Raw genomic sequence first — 20,939 nt, 5'->3', positions numbered from 1 at the left:
ACCAGCTACAATATGTTGCATGAATATGCAATAAGATAAGGTGTGTCTCCCTGCAGATGATGGCAGAGGATGATCTGCTTTGATCAACTGAGATAGAATTTTTCTCCCACTACCTTACCACTGCTTGTACCTGTGACTCCAGTCAGATTTGGGCAGAGTCCATCCAAACTGAAACATTTTCTCATGGGTATAATAGATCAGCAACATTTATCAGTGTTTGATAAAAAGGTATAACTGGCACAAGTTACTAAACCATCTCTTGGGTAGTGGAAAATAATTGAAGACATTAATCATTAATCATTTTTTCTGCTTTCATTTTAATTAGACTTCCTTCACCATATGTATCCACGTACAGAAAATAGACAGTTGTAAAGCTAAAAGAATTAGATTAAATAACAGTTAATTAGCATGATGTGGGGGGGACCTATTGAATCTCAAGAACAGTGGGAGATATGGCTGAGGTTCTCTTCAATTCTTAGTGCAGGACATGACAGTACTCATGAAGAGGAAAATCACATGACAGTGATCTAAAGATTTTTTTTTTCTTGGCCTACCAAACCAGCACTTCTTCTGCCAGGACTTAACAATATTGAGTGCTTTGTCAATGAAGTTGACTAGATGGAAAAACTGTGAAAGCTTCTTGTGCAATTCAAATGCCCACATTGACAAGGAAGTGGACATGTAGTTGCTGAACACTGTCTTTTCCTCTTTTCAGCTGTCTGGCAAACTCAATTTAAAGGCCTCTGTTTATTCCGTAAAAACTGGCACCTGTTAGAATCTTGTAGTTCTAATTCCACTGCTAACAAAACTTTGGTAATTAGACCGTAACTGATACAATTGTATTGGAAGGCCTATGGAATGACTAAGCCTAGAAAGTGACAGTAAGCATGCTCAATGCTAAATAAACAAATTAGATCCAAACTTTGGGAAGCTTGATTTTTCATTCAAGATCAATATCATTCATTGCTTTGATGCGATTGAACGAATGAGTGGATTTCAAGGTGTTTTGGGGAGAGGGTGTCCTTTGAGATATACATGTAAGCTGCTGAATTTAAGAACTTCATTTTTTAAAAATGGAAGATTTTCAAGTGTTCTGTCCCAGGAAATCATTATCACTACTATGGCCTTGTGATTTGATTTTGTGAACAGCTAAAAATTAAGTAAACATCATATTTATGCAAATAAGTAAAAAATTCCCATGGGCATTAAAAAGTTATTATTCCAAATTTTAAAGAAAAAAATTATAATGGTTGAACAGCCTTAGATTTAAGAAATTGTTTAACTCTTCCATTAAATACAAATGAGAGCTGTATCCATGTTGTTCAATGCTGCTGCATTTGAATCTAAGGGTTATGATGAAACTCACTCCTTGGACAAAGTTATAAAGGTGAAGTATGTGGAAGCCTATGATAAACATAGAATGCTGTGATATTTTAAAAAGTGTATTTTAAATTACACTTGTATTTTACATGTTAATTTACAAGTAAATTACAAGTTATTAAGTTGTTATTTACAAGTGCATTTTAAATTACAGGTGTGATATCACCTCTCTAGGTTTCCAGGGGGGCAATATCACCTCTTTAACATGTTAAGTGCCACTGAGTTATACAATAAATGCAATACATAGGAACATCAGAAAAAAATGTTCCAATGAGAGGCCAGAAAATGCCTTTGCTAGGATCATGGTATTGTTTACTTGACCTTGTGCCATTGTAATCCTTGCATTGTGTGGTCTCGCATTGTCCTGCTGGAAATTGACACTTCCAAACTACAGAAATGGAAAAACTGTTGGCTTTATCAATGTATCACTGAGCAGTAAAGTTGGCTTTAGCTTGAATCAAAGACATTCTGGTTTTAAAGCCTGTTTAGCACAAGACAACTGTTAGCCTAACGCTCAGTATGACATTGCCACTCCCATTAGCTTCCACAAGGCCTTCTTGAAGTAGCATAAATCTGGGAAGAAAAGACTCCACAACTTGCCCTGCTACCTCTATCCTCTGGCAGCAGAAGATGGCAAGCTCATGTCATTCTACTGATGTATAGTTTATTTCTTCCTAAACCTTCCCTCATTTCTGGCACTGCTGTCTGAAAATGAAGATGGATCAGTTCCCTGGTTTTCCTGGACTTGTCTGCAAGTCTGTTAAAGCAAACTGATATTTTCACAGGTGATGCTCAATCTTGCAGTTAGCCGCCCAGTGATCTTCATTATAAAGTTGGGTTTGACCATATTGTATGCTGTTCTTGTATTCATTCAAATTGCATCTTTTTGAATGGCTATCTGTAAGGATCCTTAACTCACATTGGCAATTTCAACTCGCATTAAATACTAAACACAAAGCACCTTGTGTTTATCGGAAACAAAATGACTTGGGTTCAGTGTTTTGTTCTCTAAAGGCACAATGCTGCTCAAATCAACAAATTGTTTCTACCTGCTCAGTATTTAAAGTTGTAAACAGCATTAAGACTTTACCTAGTAAGCTATTGTTGCAGAATACATAATAATCGTTTAAATTGTAATGTACATCAGTATAAATATGCACATATTGTATACAGTGAAGTGTTTGTGTATCTACTGCTGTATAAGTATAGTATATTTAAACACAATATATTAATCCTCCCCTAACAGTTTGTACTTCACCTGACTGTACAGTTATCAAGGGAAATTATTTCAAAGATCTATACAGAGTCGAGCCTGTTATAGGACAGTTAAAATGAGGCAATACATATGCAAGATTAAACAGTGTAAAATAAACAATCAATGGAGAGTTCCAATTACCCAAGGCAGTGGTTGATTTAATCACATGGCTCCTCTGTCTTGGCTTTGAACAGCAGTCATCAAAAACACATAAACGTAAGCTAATACATAATGAGCAAATGATCCAAGATTCTCATCTCAAACCCATGAAATCCAAGTCTAAAATCTAATCTACCCTTATCAGCCATGTTTCTTTCCATATTAGGCTGTCACACAACACAGCACGTAAATGATACTGTGGCTGTCTTATCTGTATGAACATCCAGGCCATTATAAATATTTGAATGGGAAGATTTAAAGCCAGCACTGCCAGGTTTTTAAATAAGCCCTCCTCCCTCCCTAGCTTCAGTCCATGTCTGTTCATTCAAAGCTTTGCCAAAAATGGTTTCTTCCTGTTTTATTTTGTGTTTGTGTGCAGAGAGAACCATTGGGCTCAAGACGCTTCTACTGTCAGTTTATTAAAATCCATTCACATCGTTTACAGCAGCATTACAAAAACAAGAGGAAATGTAATAAACAATGATTGCTCACAGGAATTCGGAACAATTATTCTATTTGATTTCTTTAAGGCTTACTAGGCTAGCTCTTAAACTAAGAAAAGGCTATTTTCGGATATAATTATGAATTTGTCTGACAGCTTCATCCAAAGCTACTTACCCAGTTACAAATTTAGCTGTGCATGTTAATTAGCGATACTACTGTAGAGCCCTGTGCTTCTGTTATTACAAGCTATTTGGCGGAAAACAAATATCTGTAGTGCTTTTGCGGCAGGGTAGGAATTGATAGTTTTTACATGTACTTTGAGTCTCAAAATGCCTTTTCCAGCATTGCATTAGGCTAGTTCGTTTTAGAATCGGCTGGAATGTGACATTTTTCTGCACATGCGTATTTTCATATTTATTTTTAAAGGATACGCATGCATTACGATTGATTGTTAGCTTGTGCGTCCTTGATAGTGAATTCATCTAGCCACAACCGGCGACCGGCAGGACTGGAACAACAACAACAACAAAAAAAAAAAAACCAAGCACATTACCGACAGGGGGCGCCCTCTGACACATGGCTATGGCAGTCGAGATGCTGGTACTAGGGAGGGAAGTGATGTCAGACGTTTTAAACAAGGAAGACGGCGGGCTAGGTCTTTGCTGTAAACACGCATTTTTTTCCTGATGGCACGGATCATTTGGCCGTAAAAATGATAAACGATAATTGATTTTAATATATTTATTTTGTTTTATGAGTTGGATTTAAAAAAAAAACAATATCGCCTTGTTTTTTAAGTGAGTTGTTTACATTTTTTCCGAGCGTGTGGATTCGTAGCTACGAGGCGAGTCTTTGCAATGTAGATGCCTGTGTTGCAGGAGGCGCATAAGGAAATTTCTAGATAATTTATCTTGGTCTTAGCAACTAAACAAACACCATTTGCCCAGTCTGTTTATTAATCTAGAATTGTTTTCTATAGCTGTCGTTTGTTTCTCTGAAATGTTATATTTGGACAATCGTTTGTAGGGATCCGGTTTTATTTTCACGCATGATTAAGTGTCCATTGAGAATGAGTTCTGCCTCTCATTCTCAGTTTGCACGTTTCGAATGCTAAATGCACCGATTAGCTACACAAGTAACTCTTCAATATGTGAGGTTGATATCAAACATAGGAAAGGTTGTAACTTGGTGCAAAATATACCATCGCCCCTTTTCATTTTTAGTGTTTTGTTTTTTAAGCACAATTATCTATCAGATTACTAGGCAGTTTTGCAGACACGTCGATATAGTCATCTTCTCCTGAATTACCTGCAGCGGATTTCGTCAGAGGCATTGCAAGGAGAAGTACAGAAAGCTAATCTTTATTTTATATAGCGCCTTTTGTGATATTTGTCATCTCAAGTCACCTGAAATTCCCATGACATGCATTGGAAATAATAACTCTGCCTTTTTGCTTTTTTAACAATGAATACGTATCTTGTACGTGTTGTCTAGGAAGATGCATGAAGATGCATGATGGTGTATTTGAGTACAAAAAAAGAGAAATGCGTACATCTGAACTTAGGAGTGAGATTCACTTTTCATGGAAGGGCACCAGTCCATCTGTGTATAACATTAATGCTAATATTAGTATTTGGATAATTATTGAGTAGGGTTTTAGATTTCATTTCATTCCAAAAAAAGACTTCAGAGAGTTTCTGTGGTGTGCAGTATGTTACAGTGCTTTAAGCCCTGTAAGTGCTGTGCTGTGTAGCTGCAAAGTGCAGAGTATTGTAATTCAGAGACTGGACACTCCCCATAATCAAGCTCTTTAAATATATAACATCAAAGCACAGGTTTGTAATTCTGTGAATTCAGGTGAAAAGCTTCAGGTAAAGGAAACTAATGTAAATGAGGATGTCTTTACACTGGAGAAATTGATCAAAGCAGAGGAGCAAGTCAGCCATTTGTGTGTTTGTTCGCAGTTTGGGGGGTGTGAAATGGATGCCAATAAAATAATTGAAGAGGCCCTGTACGAGTTCATCCAGTCCTACATCCCCAGTGCTGACCTGAGGTAAGCATTGCGCTCTGGGATCTTCACAGACTTTTCCAGCATTACTAGTATTCCAGACCAAAGTATGTAGCAGTAGTATGTCCTGACTGTGGCTGAGTACTGTACTGTGTAATCTTAATTAACTTCTAAAGCTGAAAATGTTACTTTGTCAGCTAGCACAACAGGAAAAACTGTGCTTCAGGTGCGCTGTTGGTTTAGTCTGACAGAATGTCTCGAACTCAGGCTTTCCTTTTTTTGCCTCCCGTCATCCTCAGCACGCTGGATGATGTCATTCTCTCCTACATCACGGGGGTCCTGGAAGACCTGGGCTCTCAGGAGAGTGTGGAGGAGAACTTCGACGTGGAGGTCTTTGTGGAAATGCTGGAGGCGTACATTCCTGGCTTTGCCGAGGTTGACAGGTAGGGGGAGCCCTAGAGACCGTTCTCTGTCGGCTCTGCAGTTGATCTGAAAACCGAAACTTTGTCATCTTTAAATTGTTCTTGTGCATGCAGTTGTGATGATGTGTTACATCTAGCTAAGCTCTGCCAAGACTTAATACAGTACAGTTAATTCAGTAATGCATCATACAGCCATTGAAAGGACACTGATTCTCCATTTGTAGTACATCACACATGCTTGCTGTTAGGAGAAAGGTTTGGCAAACTGTCTTTTAGTGGCTCAAGAACAGAACAACAGTCTGTTTATGATCTTGTTTTGCTTTCTAAAAATGGCTTAAGGCAGAGAGTGACCCGTTTCCTCACAGTTTCTTCTCTGAGATGTATTGGAATGGCCTCAGAAAGTGTAATATGCAGCCTTTGTGGTCATTTGCTTGTTTTCTACAAATGTGGGACCTGCAGCTTTGGCTTTTTCTATCCCTGCTGTTAATTCTCTTCACTGGTAATCATTTCGACTGGTGAATGTAGACTTTCACGTGCAGCATCCTGCATTACACTGTGAATATGCTGGAAGTACCATTTAACACCAAGAACAGAAGGCACTTCTTCACGCAGTTAAGGGTTGTGGGAGGATGGAATAAGCTATATACAGTGTTCTTTCAAGAAATGGCTGGACGAGGTCCTTAGATAACTACTACCAGGCAGGCATCCCACGATTAATGGCCTTCTCCCATTCTCTTAACTCTTCTTATTCACTGCTGCCAGGCATAAGGAGTTTAGAAGGGAAGCCCTTAAGCCCAACTTGCTTGTGTGGTCGCTCATAGTAGACTGGACCACGAACTTCATCCGTCCATTCCTAGAAGTATACCGGCCTAGAGCGTTCATCTCTTTGTTTCTACTTCTGCTTCTCTTGGCGTTCATGTTGGTGCTGGTCTGGAAGCAGGGTTTACAGAAGAGTCAAAAGAAGCAGACATTCTCACCTTGCGAAGCAGAAAGAAAAACAGCAGGTCCAAAGAGCCACACCAACACGGCTCCGGCCCTGAACGTCGTGTCTGCGAACCCAGTGTTGTGAGGCAAAGTAACCTTGGCCTCAGCTGTCAATGAGCACAGCTGGAGCTCCAGACCTGCAGGGTCTTGAGTTTTAGGGTTCATACTGCTTCCCAGAAATCAATCAGGCAGCATGCCAACTCATTTTTGACAATAAAGGTGAATATTATTATCCAGTTAACATTAGCATATTTCCCCCTCATTCTTTCTGTAGTGTGAAAGTCTGTGAGATGATGTTTAGCCTGGCAACACGTCTAGCTACAGCCCGGAACCAAGGTATTGAACTGTTTTATTGTTTAGCTGTTAATGAACTGTTGAGAATTCCCACTGAACATTAAAACCACAGTCCTTTTACATATGTTATGCAGTTCCGGACAATTACATTAGCACCTTTTAAAGGTGAAAATACAGCTATATATTTTCTTGGGTACATGTTACAACATATTTTTTCATCAAAATGATGGGAGCTATAATTAAAAGAAGTAAATTCATAAAGCAAAGTGTAAGTGTTAAAATTACCTATGTGTTGTTTCAAAGCCAATTTGTAAATACAATTACTTTGCAGTTTTGTTAAGGAGACTTTAATGCTTTCTTAAAGCTAATTAAATGGTGCTGGTAAAAGGTTCTGCTGAATTATGCAGTATCTACTAAAGTGGAGACTAAAGGCTGTACACTTTAGGATTTTTGTAATGATTGAAAGATAATTTCAAGGTGAAAACATGGTACATTAAGTACATAATCAAGGGGTGTAGTCTGTTAAGCATGCCACAAAATGCATCTTAAATTCTCCTGTAGTAAAACTGAGACTGGGAGTCATTAAGGCTGTGCTCTGTGGTTTAAAATCTGAGCAGTCTTATAAATAAATGCAGTGCTCTTCAAAACAACTTGAAAAGCCGCACGGAGTTCTCATCTTGCTTTCCATGGAAGGAATGGTAATTTTTTTAAAAAAAGGAATGGAATTTGTGTAATTGATCCTTTTGTATATTTTTTTCTGTGTGTATTTTCCTTGCCATGAAAAAGCTAACAGCCCCCCAAAGTCTCCAGGAGGGGCTTCATCATCTCCAGACAGCCCTTGCAGGAAAGAGACAGCTTCGAGCAGCGAACACTACTTCTCAGCACCGGCAGAGGGCGCTACAGCCACGGTATCTCTTTATTTTTTCAGATTAACTACCATTAAATACTGAAAAGAAAACACTAAAAAACAAAAGAATTTACACCTGGATAAAATCAAAACTTCCATGTGCTGGACTACAGAAAAATACAGACAACTAGCTAGTGGATCCAAAACGTCCCTTAATTCCTTAAAGTATCTAAGTAGTCCAAAGGTGAAGACGCAAACCTGTGCAGCAGCGGATGCAGTTTTGTACTCTTTGGCGTTCAGGATTCCATGAACGACGGGGACAGCCAAGTGCGCCTCCTTGTGGAGATGTTCCCAAAGTGCAGCGTGACCGAAGCCAGGAGCGCCCTGTCCATCGCCAAGTGGGACATGGAGGAGGCTGTCCGGCTCATCGTAGAGGGTGACGTGCAGCTCAGCCAGACTCCTCCTCTCAAGGTAAAGCAGGTACAGAGGCCACATCTTCAACAGCTCCTCCCATTTGGCATTCAACGTGTTTTTAAAAACAAAACTCTGAAAGCAAATCCCCCCTTTTCACTCTTCTGCTGCGTATGATTAAGTGCATGAAGACCGAAATCTCCTTCTGTAATTTTTATAAAACATACCTTTGTCCTTTGCTAATTTTTAGAAATTCACTCTCCTTTTGTTCTTTACTGAAGTTTTGTCATGGCTGAGCAAAACCCTTTCTAAGCACATTACTTTTTTTCAGCTTGCCTTGTGAATGTAATGATCATCATTATAAGCCGGTGATCTCATTATTGTTTAAGATGTTTCAAGCATAAATTAGATGCATTGCTTCTCTGCAGTGGGAAGTTTTTAAAATAATTAGTAATTTGTGTCATTTTAAAAGGGCTTAATTGTCATCTTAAGTCATTAAGTGACTTTGTGTGCTTTCTGTTCAACAAAAATATTTCTGAACACTATAATCCCTTGTAGAGCTCATTCTAACATAGCAATTTAGATTTGTACTTAGTTTTCTAATAATCTACAAACCATACAAAACAGTTATTTTTTAAAATGGACCATTTTGCACCTTTAGCAAATAACAAGGTTTTAACCACTTTAGTTATTAGTACATGCTAAATATGCCACTATGTTTTTGTACTATAAATAAGTATATATATATGTTTTTTTTTACTAAAACCTAAAAGCATGTGTGATTGTCGATAACTGAAAACTCACTTTCAGAATCCATACAGTTCAAACACTTACAGATGCAAGCTTGCTATCTATTATGGGTATTGTGACCTTTACTTAATTCTACAGCAATGAGAGGATTCATTATAATAAGTTCTGTCGAGATATAGCCATCCAGGGTAATGGAAATTAAGTTTTAAAGAAAAATCATAGTTAAATTTGCATTTGTAACATTTTCAGTGAAGAGAGAAAGGTGTAAGGCTGTCTGCTTTCTTGACACAAACGTATCATGTGTGGAAACACAAACAATTTCTTTTTATTTGAATTTCAGCAGTTTATAAATAATTAACTTTGTAACACCTTTAGAGAAACAGATTCTGTCTGGAGTTAAAAGGTTGTGGAGCACATATCATGTGCATGCTTGTTTCATAAAATGTCAGCTTCTAGTTTTTTCAGAAGCCTCTTCCTTCATGGCAGAAATAACTGTCAAGACGTAGTTCTCCCTAGCTCAGCTTGTAAGCTTTAGAACTAAAAGCTAATTATATGAAACTCAAAGTACAACAATATTTGTGTGTGATGAGCCATGGAAATGTTCATTTTGGTACAGAAACACATTGTACCCGCTGTGTAAGTGTGCTGCAGTCCTCTAATATAAGCCGCTGTACAAGATACATAATTTATCAGAATTCAGTCAGTTTAGTTTAGAAGTCAATATATTTAACTTCTATTACTGAGTGCTCAAAAGGTTTGACAATACTCTGGAAAAGTATCTTCAACACAGAAGTGCTCTACGAATGTGCCAGCACACGGTGTTTCTCATCTTTGAAATTGATTCATTTACAGATCTTCAGATAACCTGGAAACAGAGAAAAAAAAACATTTTAAAACTGCAGTTTTGTGAGCGGCGTTCACCCTTTTTATATTTGCAGGTAAACCGTGGTAAAACGGCTCCTCCACAACCTGATGAGAAGCTGAAAGCAAGCATTCTGGAGAAGTGAGTCCCAGTTCAACCATGTTTTTTCACTCTTAAGTTTATATGAAATTGATTTCACGGATTAGAGTGATGATTGGATAACAAGAAAACATTTAAACAGCGATGCAAATACAGTATCAGTTTAGTTTAGACTTGTACCTCGGGCATCTTGTCTTTATTCTGATTCCAAAACACAATTTGTTTTAAACTACCTACATCTAAATGTATTTTGCGCTCCTTTTAAGACTTGGCTGGAGACCATGTATCTTTTCATCCCTGGTGGAGGAAGATGTAGACATCCCCTGGAGAAATAGACCTAATGTGGAAAAAAAAAGTGTTTTCTGTGAATGATATCTAGAATGATGTCTTTGCAGCCTGTATATATTCAGAAAGCGATAACTGTTCCTCTTTTAGGTATATGTTAGTGGACAATGAGGAAGATAAGAAAATTCACAGGCCTGTTACACCTAAGGAGGTAAGCCCATTTGCTGTCAGGAAAGAAAAAAAAACATAAAGGTGGCGTTTTTTGAATTTAAGCATAAGAGACATCTCATAAATCACGATTAAGGCACTCTGTAATTCATGGGTGAATGTGAAGTTTAATAGCTTGGTTTTCATTCCAAAAACCTCAAGATGTCAATCAGTCTTCTCCAAGGGATAATTAAGTAATCTACATAGAAGCTACCGGCAAATTATAAAATATCTTCTCATAGTGAAAGACGGTTATGGTTATTCAGTATTTGATATGTTTAACATTTAACTATAGTACACTGATACTTAATTTGAAAAAACAAAGGGTAATAGACTTTCATAGAAAGTAAATATGCAGAAAAAGAGTAACCTGGCATTGGTATTTGTGCTGTTACACAGAAAAGCTGTTATGTGTGGTACGTGTTGTGCTACTGATCAGAAGGTCATTGTGTTGAAAACTGTTTAGTTAGTTGTTCTGACACCTCTGTGAATTGTGCAGGTCTTTGTTTAGCTGATATATAGACCTTGAATTGTAGAAACTCCAGGTGATGTTTAAGGATCAAAATGAATGTGAGTTTGTACCTTCTTTGTACCTAGAAAAAAACTCAACATTTCAGCTTGGCAAGTCTTTCAAAGTGTACACTGTTCTGCACCAGATCATCTCGGTGTCTCCTGTGTACAGGCTCCGAAGAAGCTGATTCGATACCATGGTAACCAGGTGGTGACCACCAAGGGCGAGCGATACCAGCAAGTCAAGAAAGAGGAGAGTGAGGAAATGAAGAAAACCTATATCAGCCTCAAACCTGCCCGTAAATACAGATTCCACTGACTCTGCCCCGGCCTCCTCGACTGTAGCTCCATATCCCGAAGAAAACAAAGAGTGATGGTTTTGTGTAGCATTTCCAGGTGTCCCCAGGTGGGTCCTGCAGAAGTTAGGTAGCAGTCTGTTTTTTCCACGTTGTTTTGCTTCGTCTGAACTGAGGGGGTCAGCTAAGCTAAGGTCTGAAAGTGTCCATACAGCACAAAAACCAGAAAGACCTGGACCAAGACCGCACTCCTGAAGGGATGAGCTGGCTCTCTTCTTGTTTTATGTTTTCACTGATGCATTTAGTCTAGGTTTAAGGTTATTTTTAGGTTTAAATTCGAGACATCTACTGCAGGTATCTTTGGCACTGCCGGGCATTTAAATTCATGTTTTACTACTAGATGTCCCCAATACAGTGCTAAGGGTTTTTCAGGGTAAACTGAATTTTATACTTTACTCGAATAATTTAAAATAAAAAAAATCGAATTTGATCATTAATCTTAATAAAGTATAGTACATTTCTACTGGGTAGAAGCATTGAACATGTGTAAAGGCAGTTAGCAGGGTGTACATGAGAGGATGTCAATCTCCCAGATCGTTTAGGAAAATGGCTGCATCATATAAACCCCTATAAGTCAAATAACTTGTACTATAACAGGGATGAGGTAATTAAACCTGCATTCTTGTTTAGTTACTAGCAGCTCAATGGCCTGAGGATCCAAGGGACACTGTCACCTTGTCTTCTGAACATTGTCTTCCATGCAGGCCTGTCTGCAATTTTCAAACATCTTATCCTCTCTACATTCTTACATCAGTAATGAAGGTGGCCGACTATCTCCTGACATGCATCAATGTGGAAGCACAGAACACACCAGGCATCCAATTCTTCATGGGGTGGTAGATTCCACCATATATATATATATTACATGACTCTGGTATTCAAAAAAATGATCTTTTCACTGTAGTCCTCTGAGGAAAGTCATTTCTCAGGACTCTGTACTGGGGGAAGGAAATGCCTTTCACCAAGTGTGCACGCTTCTTCTTAAATACTGAAAAGTGCACGGTGTCTTTTTTTATAATCAAGTCATACACTGAAACAGTTTGAAAGGATTTGTCCTGAGCACAAGTAAGGGTAGCAGATCAAGGTCTACTCCAGCATCGCAATTCCCAGTCCTAGGGAATGGCTCATTTTCCAACATCTTATATATCTTAATAGGAGTCACTTTTTTACTTGGCTTTATATTGCAGTATTAGATTTCCTTATTGGCTGGTCTTTGACTCATCCAGTTGGGGTCAGGCCAAGGCCTAGGCAATGCCAAGACTTGGACCACTTGGCCTGTTCTGTCCCTGTCATTTTGAATGGACACATCCCCTTTTCTCTGTCAGCCAAGGGAAAACCCATCAAGTACTGTCTACTGTATAATGTGTGACTGGGGGAGCTGGAGTTTTGTGTACCTGTTTACATTAGTTTTAAGTAAATCTTTTGATGCCTTTGTGAAACGCATCACAATATTACATTTCTCAGTGACAAAAATAACTTTGTAGCTCTTGTCACTGCCATTAGCTCAACAGATAAGCACAGTTTACGAAGATACCAAAAGGCACAATTTCTGCTAGTACCACACTAAGCAGTTAGACATCAGAGACTTCTATAATCCAAAGTAAGGTCCTACTGAAACACAAAACTTTATTATGCCATTTTTCCATTTGTGTAAAACAGTCTCTGTAACAATATTGAATAACTCAGACATTTATTTCTGAGTACCAGACAGATTTTCACTTAAAAAAACTGACTTTTTGTTCTTCTTGAGATTTTTTTCTTCATGTTAATAATGTTACTTCCACTGTTTCCTTTCAGTGTAGTGTGTTTATCCTGCATCCTCTCTTTACTACAGCAGATTAGTTTTTTGACATGTTTCAGTAGTATTAAGTACAGTTGCACTGCTTAATATTCAGTTGTTTTGCATGTTTTTAAACAGTGATCCTTAGTTTAAAATGGAGTCATATTAACTGCAGCACAAGTATTTGAGTTAATTTCTCTATTTTGTATTTTTTAAACTTATTATAATGTGGATTTTTTTTTGTGGTGGACCAACATGTGAGTGAATTTTGTGCCCTGTAATAAAAATATATATTGTGTCACCTCAAGAAATACAAATTAAAGTGCAAACCCACAAAGTCATGAAAGTGACAATAATTGCATGGTGTTGTGCCTTTTTGTGGTTTCTCCTCTTTTATACAGATTAATAGCAACCAATGTTACGGCACTGACCACAGATTCTGTATCTTACAAACACCAGCCAGCGTACATCTTTAGGGTTCACGCAGTGTAAATCATACCTGTGCACTATCTGGAGATTGAAAAGCTGAGTGGTGCTGGAGATCTTTGCCTAGATTTGAGGATTGACGAAAGGTGCAAATCCAATGACATCTTGCAGCAGAACCAGAGCTCTCTGCAGGGGCGGCTCCACGTCGATCTGCACATTCCTATTCCGCAGGAGGCCTAAACTGGACTCCGTCACATTGTGGCAGTGGTTCACCTTCAGAGACTGCAGCTTCGGACAGTATTCTGCGACCATCCTGCAGGCACAACACAAGACCTTTCCACAGTGTTTCTCCTCAAAGTCCAGAAAAAGAAAAGGCTATTTCAAGCGCCCCCTTTGCTGCCGTATTTCAACTTCCCACAAAATCCCTCACATAACACCTTGCCTTTCGCAAAAGGAATTCTAGCTTAGGACCAGTTTAAAGAACATGCAACAGCTAATGCAAGATTGCTACAGCTTGCAAACAATTACACCTTTATAGTGATGTATTAGATTATGTCATTCAAATTCAGTATGGTATGTCTGCTTTCTTTAACTATAATAAACCCGCTTCCCTGCAGAGTTTTTTGTAATAGGTTTTAGCAGTTCTCAAGTTCTCAGGTTGTAAACCTGGGGCAGCATGAGATGTCTGAGCAGTAGAAACTTTTTGAAAGGTGTTTAAACAGGCAGGCGGAGACTAAATAGAAAATACAAAATCAAGCAAGCTGAAATCGAGGAGAACTCCCTGTGTAAACCTGTAAATATTCAAGTATACATCATGAGAGTTATCCAAGGTGGCACTTCTCTGGACCAATACTTCAAACCATGTATTTCTCTTTACTGATAGTGTTATCAGATCTATATGCACGTACCAGTCAGGAGTGAAGACTGATTTAAAACCGTCACTATATTGCATATGTATTAATAAATGTTGAAACATCCTGTAAAATCTCTAGTACCTGATGGAGTCATTCCTAACCCGAAGACAGCCTGTAAGGTCCAGCTGTACCAGTTCTCTGCAGTTCTTCGCCACCTCCTGCACAGAAATGTCGCTGATGTTGGCATTGACCGCTACTGACAGCGACCTTATCTTTGGACACTTTTTGGCCAGGTAGCAGATAGCTTCATCTTTGAGTTGCCGGCAAGCCGTCAGGTCTATGGACTGCAATCCCCCACAGTGATCGGCAAGGCTGCGCAGGGAAAGACTGTCCACCCACTCACAGTGCGCCAGGCCCAGGTGCTGTAAGTGGCTGCAGGTGAGGGACACGGCCACCAGGGAGTGGCGGCTCAGCCGGGCACAGCCACTCAGATCGACCCGTAGCAAGTGCTGATTCTGGCCAATCACTGGCAGCAGCTCCTTATCGGTCAGCCAACCAGAGCAGTTCTGGAGTGCCAGGTTCTGCAGGACTTTGTTGTCCCTGAGCATGGTATAAAACACTTCCTTGGGTATAGATGGTCCAACCTGAAAACGTCAGGGAGTAAAACATCACATGAGTTAGTATTCAAAGTTCCTCTAAACAATCAAAAAGCGTGCTCTTTAAGTTTAGTTTTCTAAAAATTGCACTAGATTTGGAGCTGTTCATTTTGTAGACAAAATGTGGATAGATGTTACAATATATATTGTAAGGCACTTAATAATCACATATCATTTTTTAAAAGCATTATAATTTTTTTTCCAGAATTGATAATAAAGGCTAAATCCTAAAACACAATCGTATACGAAGAGCAGGGACCACTGCGAACGTGCCCCGCCTTCACATTACAAAAATCCAAATCCACAGAGGCTTTACCTGAGAGAGGTCAAATGTGCGACAGTTGGCCAGGTGGACCTGGACGAGAGCTTGGAACTGCTTGCTCACTCTCTGCAGTCTGACTATCTGACGCAGGGGAAGGTAGCAAAAGATGTGAGGGACCAGCACATCCTCCCAGGGCAAATCTAGGAGATGACACCTGCAGAGAGAGAGATCAATTCATTCTGCCCACCAACATTTGGATTAGTGTTATAGCTCAGCCACGAGATCCTCCCCCCCCCCACTTAGAGAGAGGGTTGTCACTCTCCTGCCTCCCCTGTAGGCTCCACAGTGGACTGCTGCACTAGTGTATACTTTGCACTGGGGAGCCTGTCTTGGCTTGTTTGGAGTTGATTTGGGCTGAACCCCACTAACCTGAAGCAGGCCCATTCCCCAGCCGAGCAGACGGAACATGCACAGCCCTACTTCCTTAACACATTGTGAAGCTTAGGGTGTTACAATGATGTCTTCTGAATGCTTCATTTGGCCTGGATTGTTTAATAACCCTGCTCCTGGAGCTGCCCTGTCCAGCAGGTTTATGTTTGTAACCATTGAATCAGTCATCTCTGAATTACCGAGATAAACTGAACAAGAATAATTAAAAAAAAAAGGCCAAAGGCTTTCTGGCCCTCAAGGACCCAAGTTCCCTTGATTGAACAAATCACTTGTTTAATCCGTCAAGAACTTGCATGTGTTCCCAATCTTCAAAATGCGATTCATAATACAGGCTGGTGCTTGAGAACCAGGATCAGAGACTCCTGGTTTAAACAGTGAAAGGACAGCCCCTGAGATAGGTCCTCCACTTCAGAAGAGAGGCAGCACAGAAATATCACCTCGACCCAGAGCAGCCGCTGGTCTGGAGGCAGTTGTCATCTGTGACTTGCCTGATTCTCCCACCCCATCGCCCCACCCTCTCGCTAACTGCCAGCACGGTTATTCCTTTGTGCTCTGTGTCAAAGCTCACATTCATGGCAAAGACACCTCTGAGTGTACTTTCCTGTAGTTTCCATTCGTGTTCTCTGCCTCATTTTGAAGAGGTCCACTGGTTTTGACTTTGACCTAACAAGTAATAAAATTAAGACGTATTGATCTGTAATTACTTTGTTCAGTCTTGTCACCCTTTTTAAGAATGGGCACTACACCCCGTTGAGATAAAAGTATACTAATGGTTCTCTCACTTCCGACTTTCTCACTCTTTCTTGTTTGTTTTAATCGTCTAAATCAATACAGACATTTCCCTCAGGTGCTCTGACGAAGGAAAAGTCTATAGCCATGTTTATCGCCTCAGTGTCAGCAGCTGATATCCCTGTTGGTTTTTCCCATGGACTTATTTAAACTATGCAATTAATGCTGCGAGCAATCGCACTTGAAATACACAGAAACATATTTTATACTTGTGTATCCCTACACTATACATAGCACTATCAAAAATCATTCTTGCACATTTTGTATTCAACTTTAACGTTTAAAATTTTCCAAAGCTGCGATCCGGAATTAAAAACATCGTTTATGTTGTTATGAGTGCACTCAAAATTCAACAGCTACTGCCAAAATGTCGGTTACTAATTACCTGCAACCCTCCTCTTCTTCCATTTCTGTAAGCCGCCCCTGCTGCCTAGACCTTCGCCTTTCGCACAGTTACACAATGAAACCGCAAGCACAGCGTTCCGGGTTCTTGTGTTCCTCTGTTTTTGTTCCCGTAATTTCGAGGAAACAGCCTCTGACGCTAATAGTTCCTCTTTCTAAAGTGTTTTCATAAATCACAGATATTCAATATTTATTGGTTTATTAAAAGTTCGCAAAAGTTACGTAGAGTTTGTTCTGTTGACATATGTTATGGGATACTCGAAAGGAATAGATGCAAGCGTAGTATAATTTAATATTTCTATTTCCACTGCACACATGTACTCCATGATTTGTATTTTGACGAGTGAGAAACGAACATGTACAGTAGCTTGGCTGCATGCAAATAATATGCACTCAGCGAAGTAATATATATATATATTTACAAAAGTAGTGATGCAATGAAGATAAAATCATGTAAACCAGTATGCTGAAACAAGAAATTAGCTTTGCTGGTCGTGTGTGGGTTATTCCAGTGGTAAGACCTTGTTCCATGCTATAATTTGTACCACTGACCATGGGTAATTATTTATTTACGAGAGGAACAGATTCATAGTACCTGTCCATAGACAGACACTGGAGCATGTGACATGTAAAATTCGCGTGCCTACACAAACGCTTGGACAAATAACGGCTCAGGCAAATCACCTCTGTGTACGCGCATAATGGGGCCAGTCATGCGGAGCAACTGCTGACCAGACAGATACAAACCTAAAACTAAAGAGAGGGGAGCTCGGTGGATCACTGGGTGCTTTCTCCTGGGCGAGATGTCTCTCCCAGCAAGCGCTCCGACTCCGTGCTCCCCGACTGCAAGCCAATCCGTGTACGGTTTCACTGTGCAGACCCTCCAGGGCCAGCAGCGCTCTCTCAGGAATTATGAGGGCAAGGTGCTGCTCATCGTCAACGTGGCCACTTTCTGAGGGTCAACTGTGGCTGAGGTAATTATGTCTTCTGTTTCCCATATGAGTATGGGAACCAGAAAATTAAGGTCTTTGTAGCTTCGTGCCAAAACAGAAGAGCATTACTCAGTCAATTTCTGCTTAGCTAGCTTGGTGAAAATGCAGCACTATGTTCACTGGTATTCAGTCTGTTTTCTGCTTAATTGTACATTTAGTTAACGTTTACTTTTAGTAAATTATTTTTGGTACATTCATTGATTTTGTCGTCTTTATTTTGAGGAACACTCCCTGCCTAGTATCCCAGAATGGAGTGCGCTTTAATTCTGTTTTGATATTTTGGCTTATTCTACAGTATCACGCATTGAATGCACTCATGGAAATATTTGCTGACACCCCGTTCACTGTTTTGGGATTCCCCTGTAACCAGTTTGGTCTGCAGGAGCCCGGTAAGATCTGTCTCACGTTTCGTATAGAGACAATAACAGTTTTCATTAAAGTACATTCCGTGCTCCAGAATGCCTTATCTGTTTTGTGCAAATCTGGAAAACGTCAATGTAGTTCTGATTTGATATTTTGAGGTTGACACAAATGGTTAAAAAAAAAGGTCATCCAACTTCAAAAGCAGCACTGAATTGTTTTTTTCATAATTTGTATTACAAAAAATATTCCGATGGTCCATGTACTTGGTTCCTGCTAGAGTAGCTCAACTGATAATTCTGTTTATAGTGCTGATTTGCCTTTGAAGATGTAGCCTCTGTTCTATTAAACTCTTTTTTGTGACTGAATAGAGTATATAGTAGTAAGAGTGTATGTTCTCATTCATTAATATGAATTTGAAACAGGTTTAAACAGCCTGATGGCTAACATACAGCCCATCTCCAATAGTTATGCATATAGCTGGCAGAGGTAATTGGGTGTCAAACCTTGTACAAGAAGCTTACAAGAATCATAAATTTCAGCTTGGAACATTCAGGGATAACATGGCAGAATAATGTTTAAAGAGTATTAAATTAAAGCTTCATCTGTGTTTTTCACAATATTCCATTGCTCTTCTCAGAGGAAGATCATGAAACATTGAATGTGCTAAAGTACGTAAGACCAGGTGGCGGATTTATGCCAAAGTTCCCAGTGTTTAGCAAGTTGGAAGTGAATGGAGTAGGTGAGGATGCTCTCTTCACATTTTTAAAGGTACAGTAAGCCATTTCACATATTTTAATGCTACACATTAATATTTTTAGAATTACCCCCTGAAGACAGCTTTCTAAATGTAGACCTACAAACATCCACGAATGAATCAAGTAAAGCTGCAATATTATAAATTACTGTAACAAAAGTATTGCTGGGTTGCAAAATTCCATATCTTATTTGCCAGAATAATGAAATCAATTCCAAAATGCAGCAGAACCTATGCTGTAAATTGTTTTCTTTCTTTTATATTTCCATATGGATGTGCTGCAGGATTCCTGCCCCTGTGTCAACCCAGTTATTGGCGATCCCAAAAAATTATATTGGTCTCCCATCAAAGTGAACGATATCCGCTGGAACTTTGAAAAATTCCTGGTCCTGGCTAATGGAGTACCTTATAAGAGGTGAGCTGCTTGAAGCAGTTTTCAGTGGCCAATGTTTCGTACATAAAATTAAAATAACTGAAATTATCCCAATACAGCCCACCACTATACCTACTATCTCTATTCATTATAGGTAATTAGCAGATTATTGAATTCCATATAGTTGTTTAACACATAATGGTGAAGATAAAAATGTTAGTGTATATTTAAAATGTTTTGAATTTCCTAAGGTGGTAAGTGGGAAGTTATTTTTCAGTGCTAACCCCCTCGATATGGAGCAATTAAAAATAATCATCATTATCCTAAAACAGTCCTTATCTTCTAGGTATGAGCTAAACACTCCCATTAAAGAAGTGGAGAGAGACATTGCAGGTCTCTTAAAAATCCTACGTTAATTCCAGTGAAATCAGCAACATCCTCCGTGGAGCAGAGACGTGAAAGGTCAGCCCTTTGCACACACAGAGACAGTGTGAAGATCTCTTGGTAAATGTGGACTCGCACCTGAGATGTATCTGAAGTGGTAGGAGAGAACACTCTGTGTTTCAGTGCATTCACACAGAGGTGTCGTCACCTACTGGTCTCGTGCTGGCTGGCTGGCTGGAGGGACTCAGGAGGCCACTGTGCTCCTGCTGTTCACTGGACCCACAGGAAGAAAAAAAACAGGTGTTCCACATTGAACTTAATAAATCTCTAAAAACTGCTCATTCATTTTGTCCTTATAGCATTTTTGATCTGGTACTTCTTAGAAACAATGGTTTGGTGAAATGAATGTGTTCCATTGAAGTAGCTCAGTATTGTGTAGATCAGAAATTAACTGTTGAATAGTTAGGTGTTCACAAAATCAGGTGAGATCTATCTTCGTTGTAATTTTGCTTAGCTCTCCCGTGAGTCTTTCCAAAGCAAAAAATCTTCAGTTATTAGGAATATGTACATTTATAGATTTTTTACAAGCAAATGTGTCATAACTCAACATACTGTACAGCCAGAGTTTGAAATAAAAAGGATAAAGTAAATTAGTCATTAATTACATTCTACAATTATATACCTAATAATACATTCATGTTTGGGCTTAGCACAACATTGTAGACTGTTTCGTAGTGTTAGCTTTTATTCCAAATGTTGCTCCACGACTCTGAATTCTTCAATTCATACAACAACAATGTATATGCATATGTACAGCATATTTATGTTTTAATAAAAGTATTTAAGGAATAGTATTCATGTTTCGCTGATAAAAAAGGGTGTCAATACTTCCCGACATGACAGTACAAGTTACGTTCTATACAAACCTCATAGTAATTAAATGTTATAGTTTCTTACATTTTATTTAAGAACTGTATGTACAGTTATTCTGACATGTTTTTCCAAGCGTGACTCCAAATTCACAATCAGTGCACATCACAGCAAAAATAAACACATGAGCAGTAGCTTCCCTTTTGTAAGAAACAAAAAAATTATAAACCCATCTACAAAGCAAATCCAGCAAACCTAGAAGGACTGCATCCCCACTGTTTTGATGGCATCAGGACTTGCTATTTAACTCC

At 39.1% G+C, this 20,939-nt stretch overlaps 3 protein-coding genes across 5 annotated transcripts; 2 read left to right on the top strand and 1 right to left on the bottom strand.

The window, feature by feature from the left end:
* The first annotated feature begins 3,787 nt into the window (after positions 1 to 3,787).
* Positions 3,788 to 13,410, top strand: cuedc2 (CUE domain containing 2). Of its 2 annotated transcripts, none has more exons than XM_015346468.2 (9): positions 3,788 to 4,035; positions 5,203 to 5,291; positions 5,546 to 5,689; positions 6,927 to 6,988; positions 7,733 to 7,854; positions 8,094 to 8,273; positions 9,893 to 9,957; positions 10,351 to 10,411; positions 11,090 to 13,410. In XM_015346468.2, exons 2-9 carry the CDS (start codon positions 5,218 to 5,220, stop codon positions 11,234 to 11,236), a joined length of 855 nt encoding a protein of 284 aa, XP_015201954.2. In that variant the 5' UTR covers positions 3,788 to 4,035; positions 5,203 to 5,217; the 3' UTR covers positions 11,237 to 13,410. The 2 variants fall into 2 exon arrangements, with proteins under 2 accessions (XP_015201954.2, XP_006630417.2); XM_006630354.3 differs by having other exon boundaries at positions 3,792 to 4,035; positions 8,094 to 8,264.
* On the bottom strand, positions 9,258 to 16,969 carry fbxl15 (F-box and leucine-rich repeat protein 15). Of its 2 annotated transcripts, XR_001478361.2 has the most exons (5): positions 16,876 to 16,969; positions 15,306 to 15,465; positions 14,475 to 14,977; positions 13,553 to 13,792; positions 9,258 to 9,819 (listed from the first exon to the last, which is right to left on the bottom strand). XR_001478361.2 is itself a non-coding variant. In XM_015346467.2 (4 exons), the coding sequence occupies exons 1-4, from the start codon at positions 16,896 to 16,898 to the stop codon at positions 13,603 to 13,605; spliced, it is 876 nt and encodes a 291-aa protein (XP_015201953.1). In that variant the 5' UTR covers positions 16,899 to 16,969; the 3' UTR covers positions 12,875 to 13,602. The 2 variants fall into 2 exon arrangements, 1 of the variants encoding a protein (XP_015201953.1); XM_015346467.2 differs by lacking the exon at positions 9,258 to 9,819 and having other exon boundaries at positions 12,875 to 13,792.
* A 557-nt stretch (positions 16,970 to 17,526) lies between these two features.
* On the top strand, positions 17,527 to 20,095 carry gpx9 (glutathione peroxidase 9). The gene is made up of 5 exons (XM_006630352.3): positions 17,527 to 17,866; positions 18,180 to 18,273; positions 18,885 to 19,015; positions 19,286 to 19,416; positions 19,721 to 20,095. Exons 1-5 carry the CDS (start codon positions 17,696 to 17,698, stop codon positions 19,788 to 19,790), a joined length of 597 nt encoding a protein of 198 aa, XP_006630415.2. The 5' UTR covers positions 17,527 to 17,695; the 3' UTR covers positions 19,791 to 20,095.
* Positions 20,096 to 20,939: the final 844 nt, after the last annotated feature.

The sequence above is a fragment of the Lepisosteus oculatus genome, chromosome 4 (genome assembly GCF_040954835.1).
Source record: "Lepisosteus oculatus isolate fLepOcu1 chromosome 4, fLepOcu1.hap2, whole genome shotgun sequence".
Lineage (NCBI taxonomy): Eukaryota > Metazoa > Chordata > Actinopteri > Semionotiformes > Lepisosteidae > Lepisosteus > Lepisosteus oculatus.
Note: the sequence above shows the minus strand (reverse complement) of the source record. Positions and strands in the feature narration are given on the sequence as shown.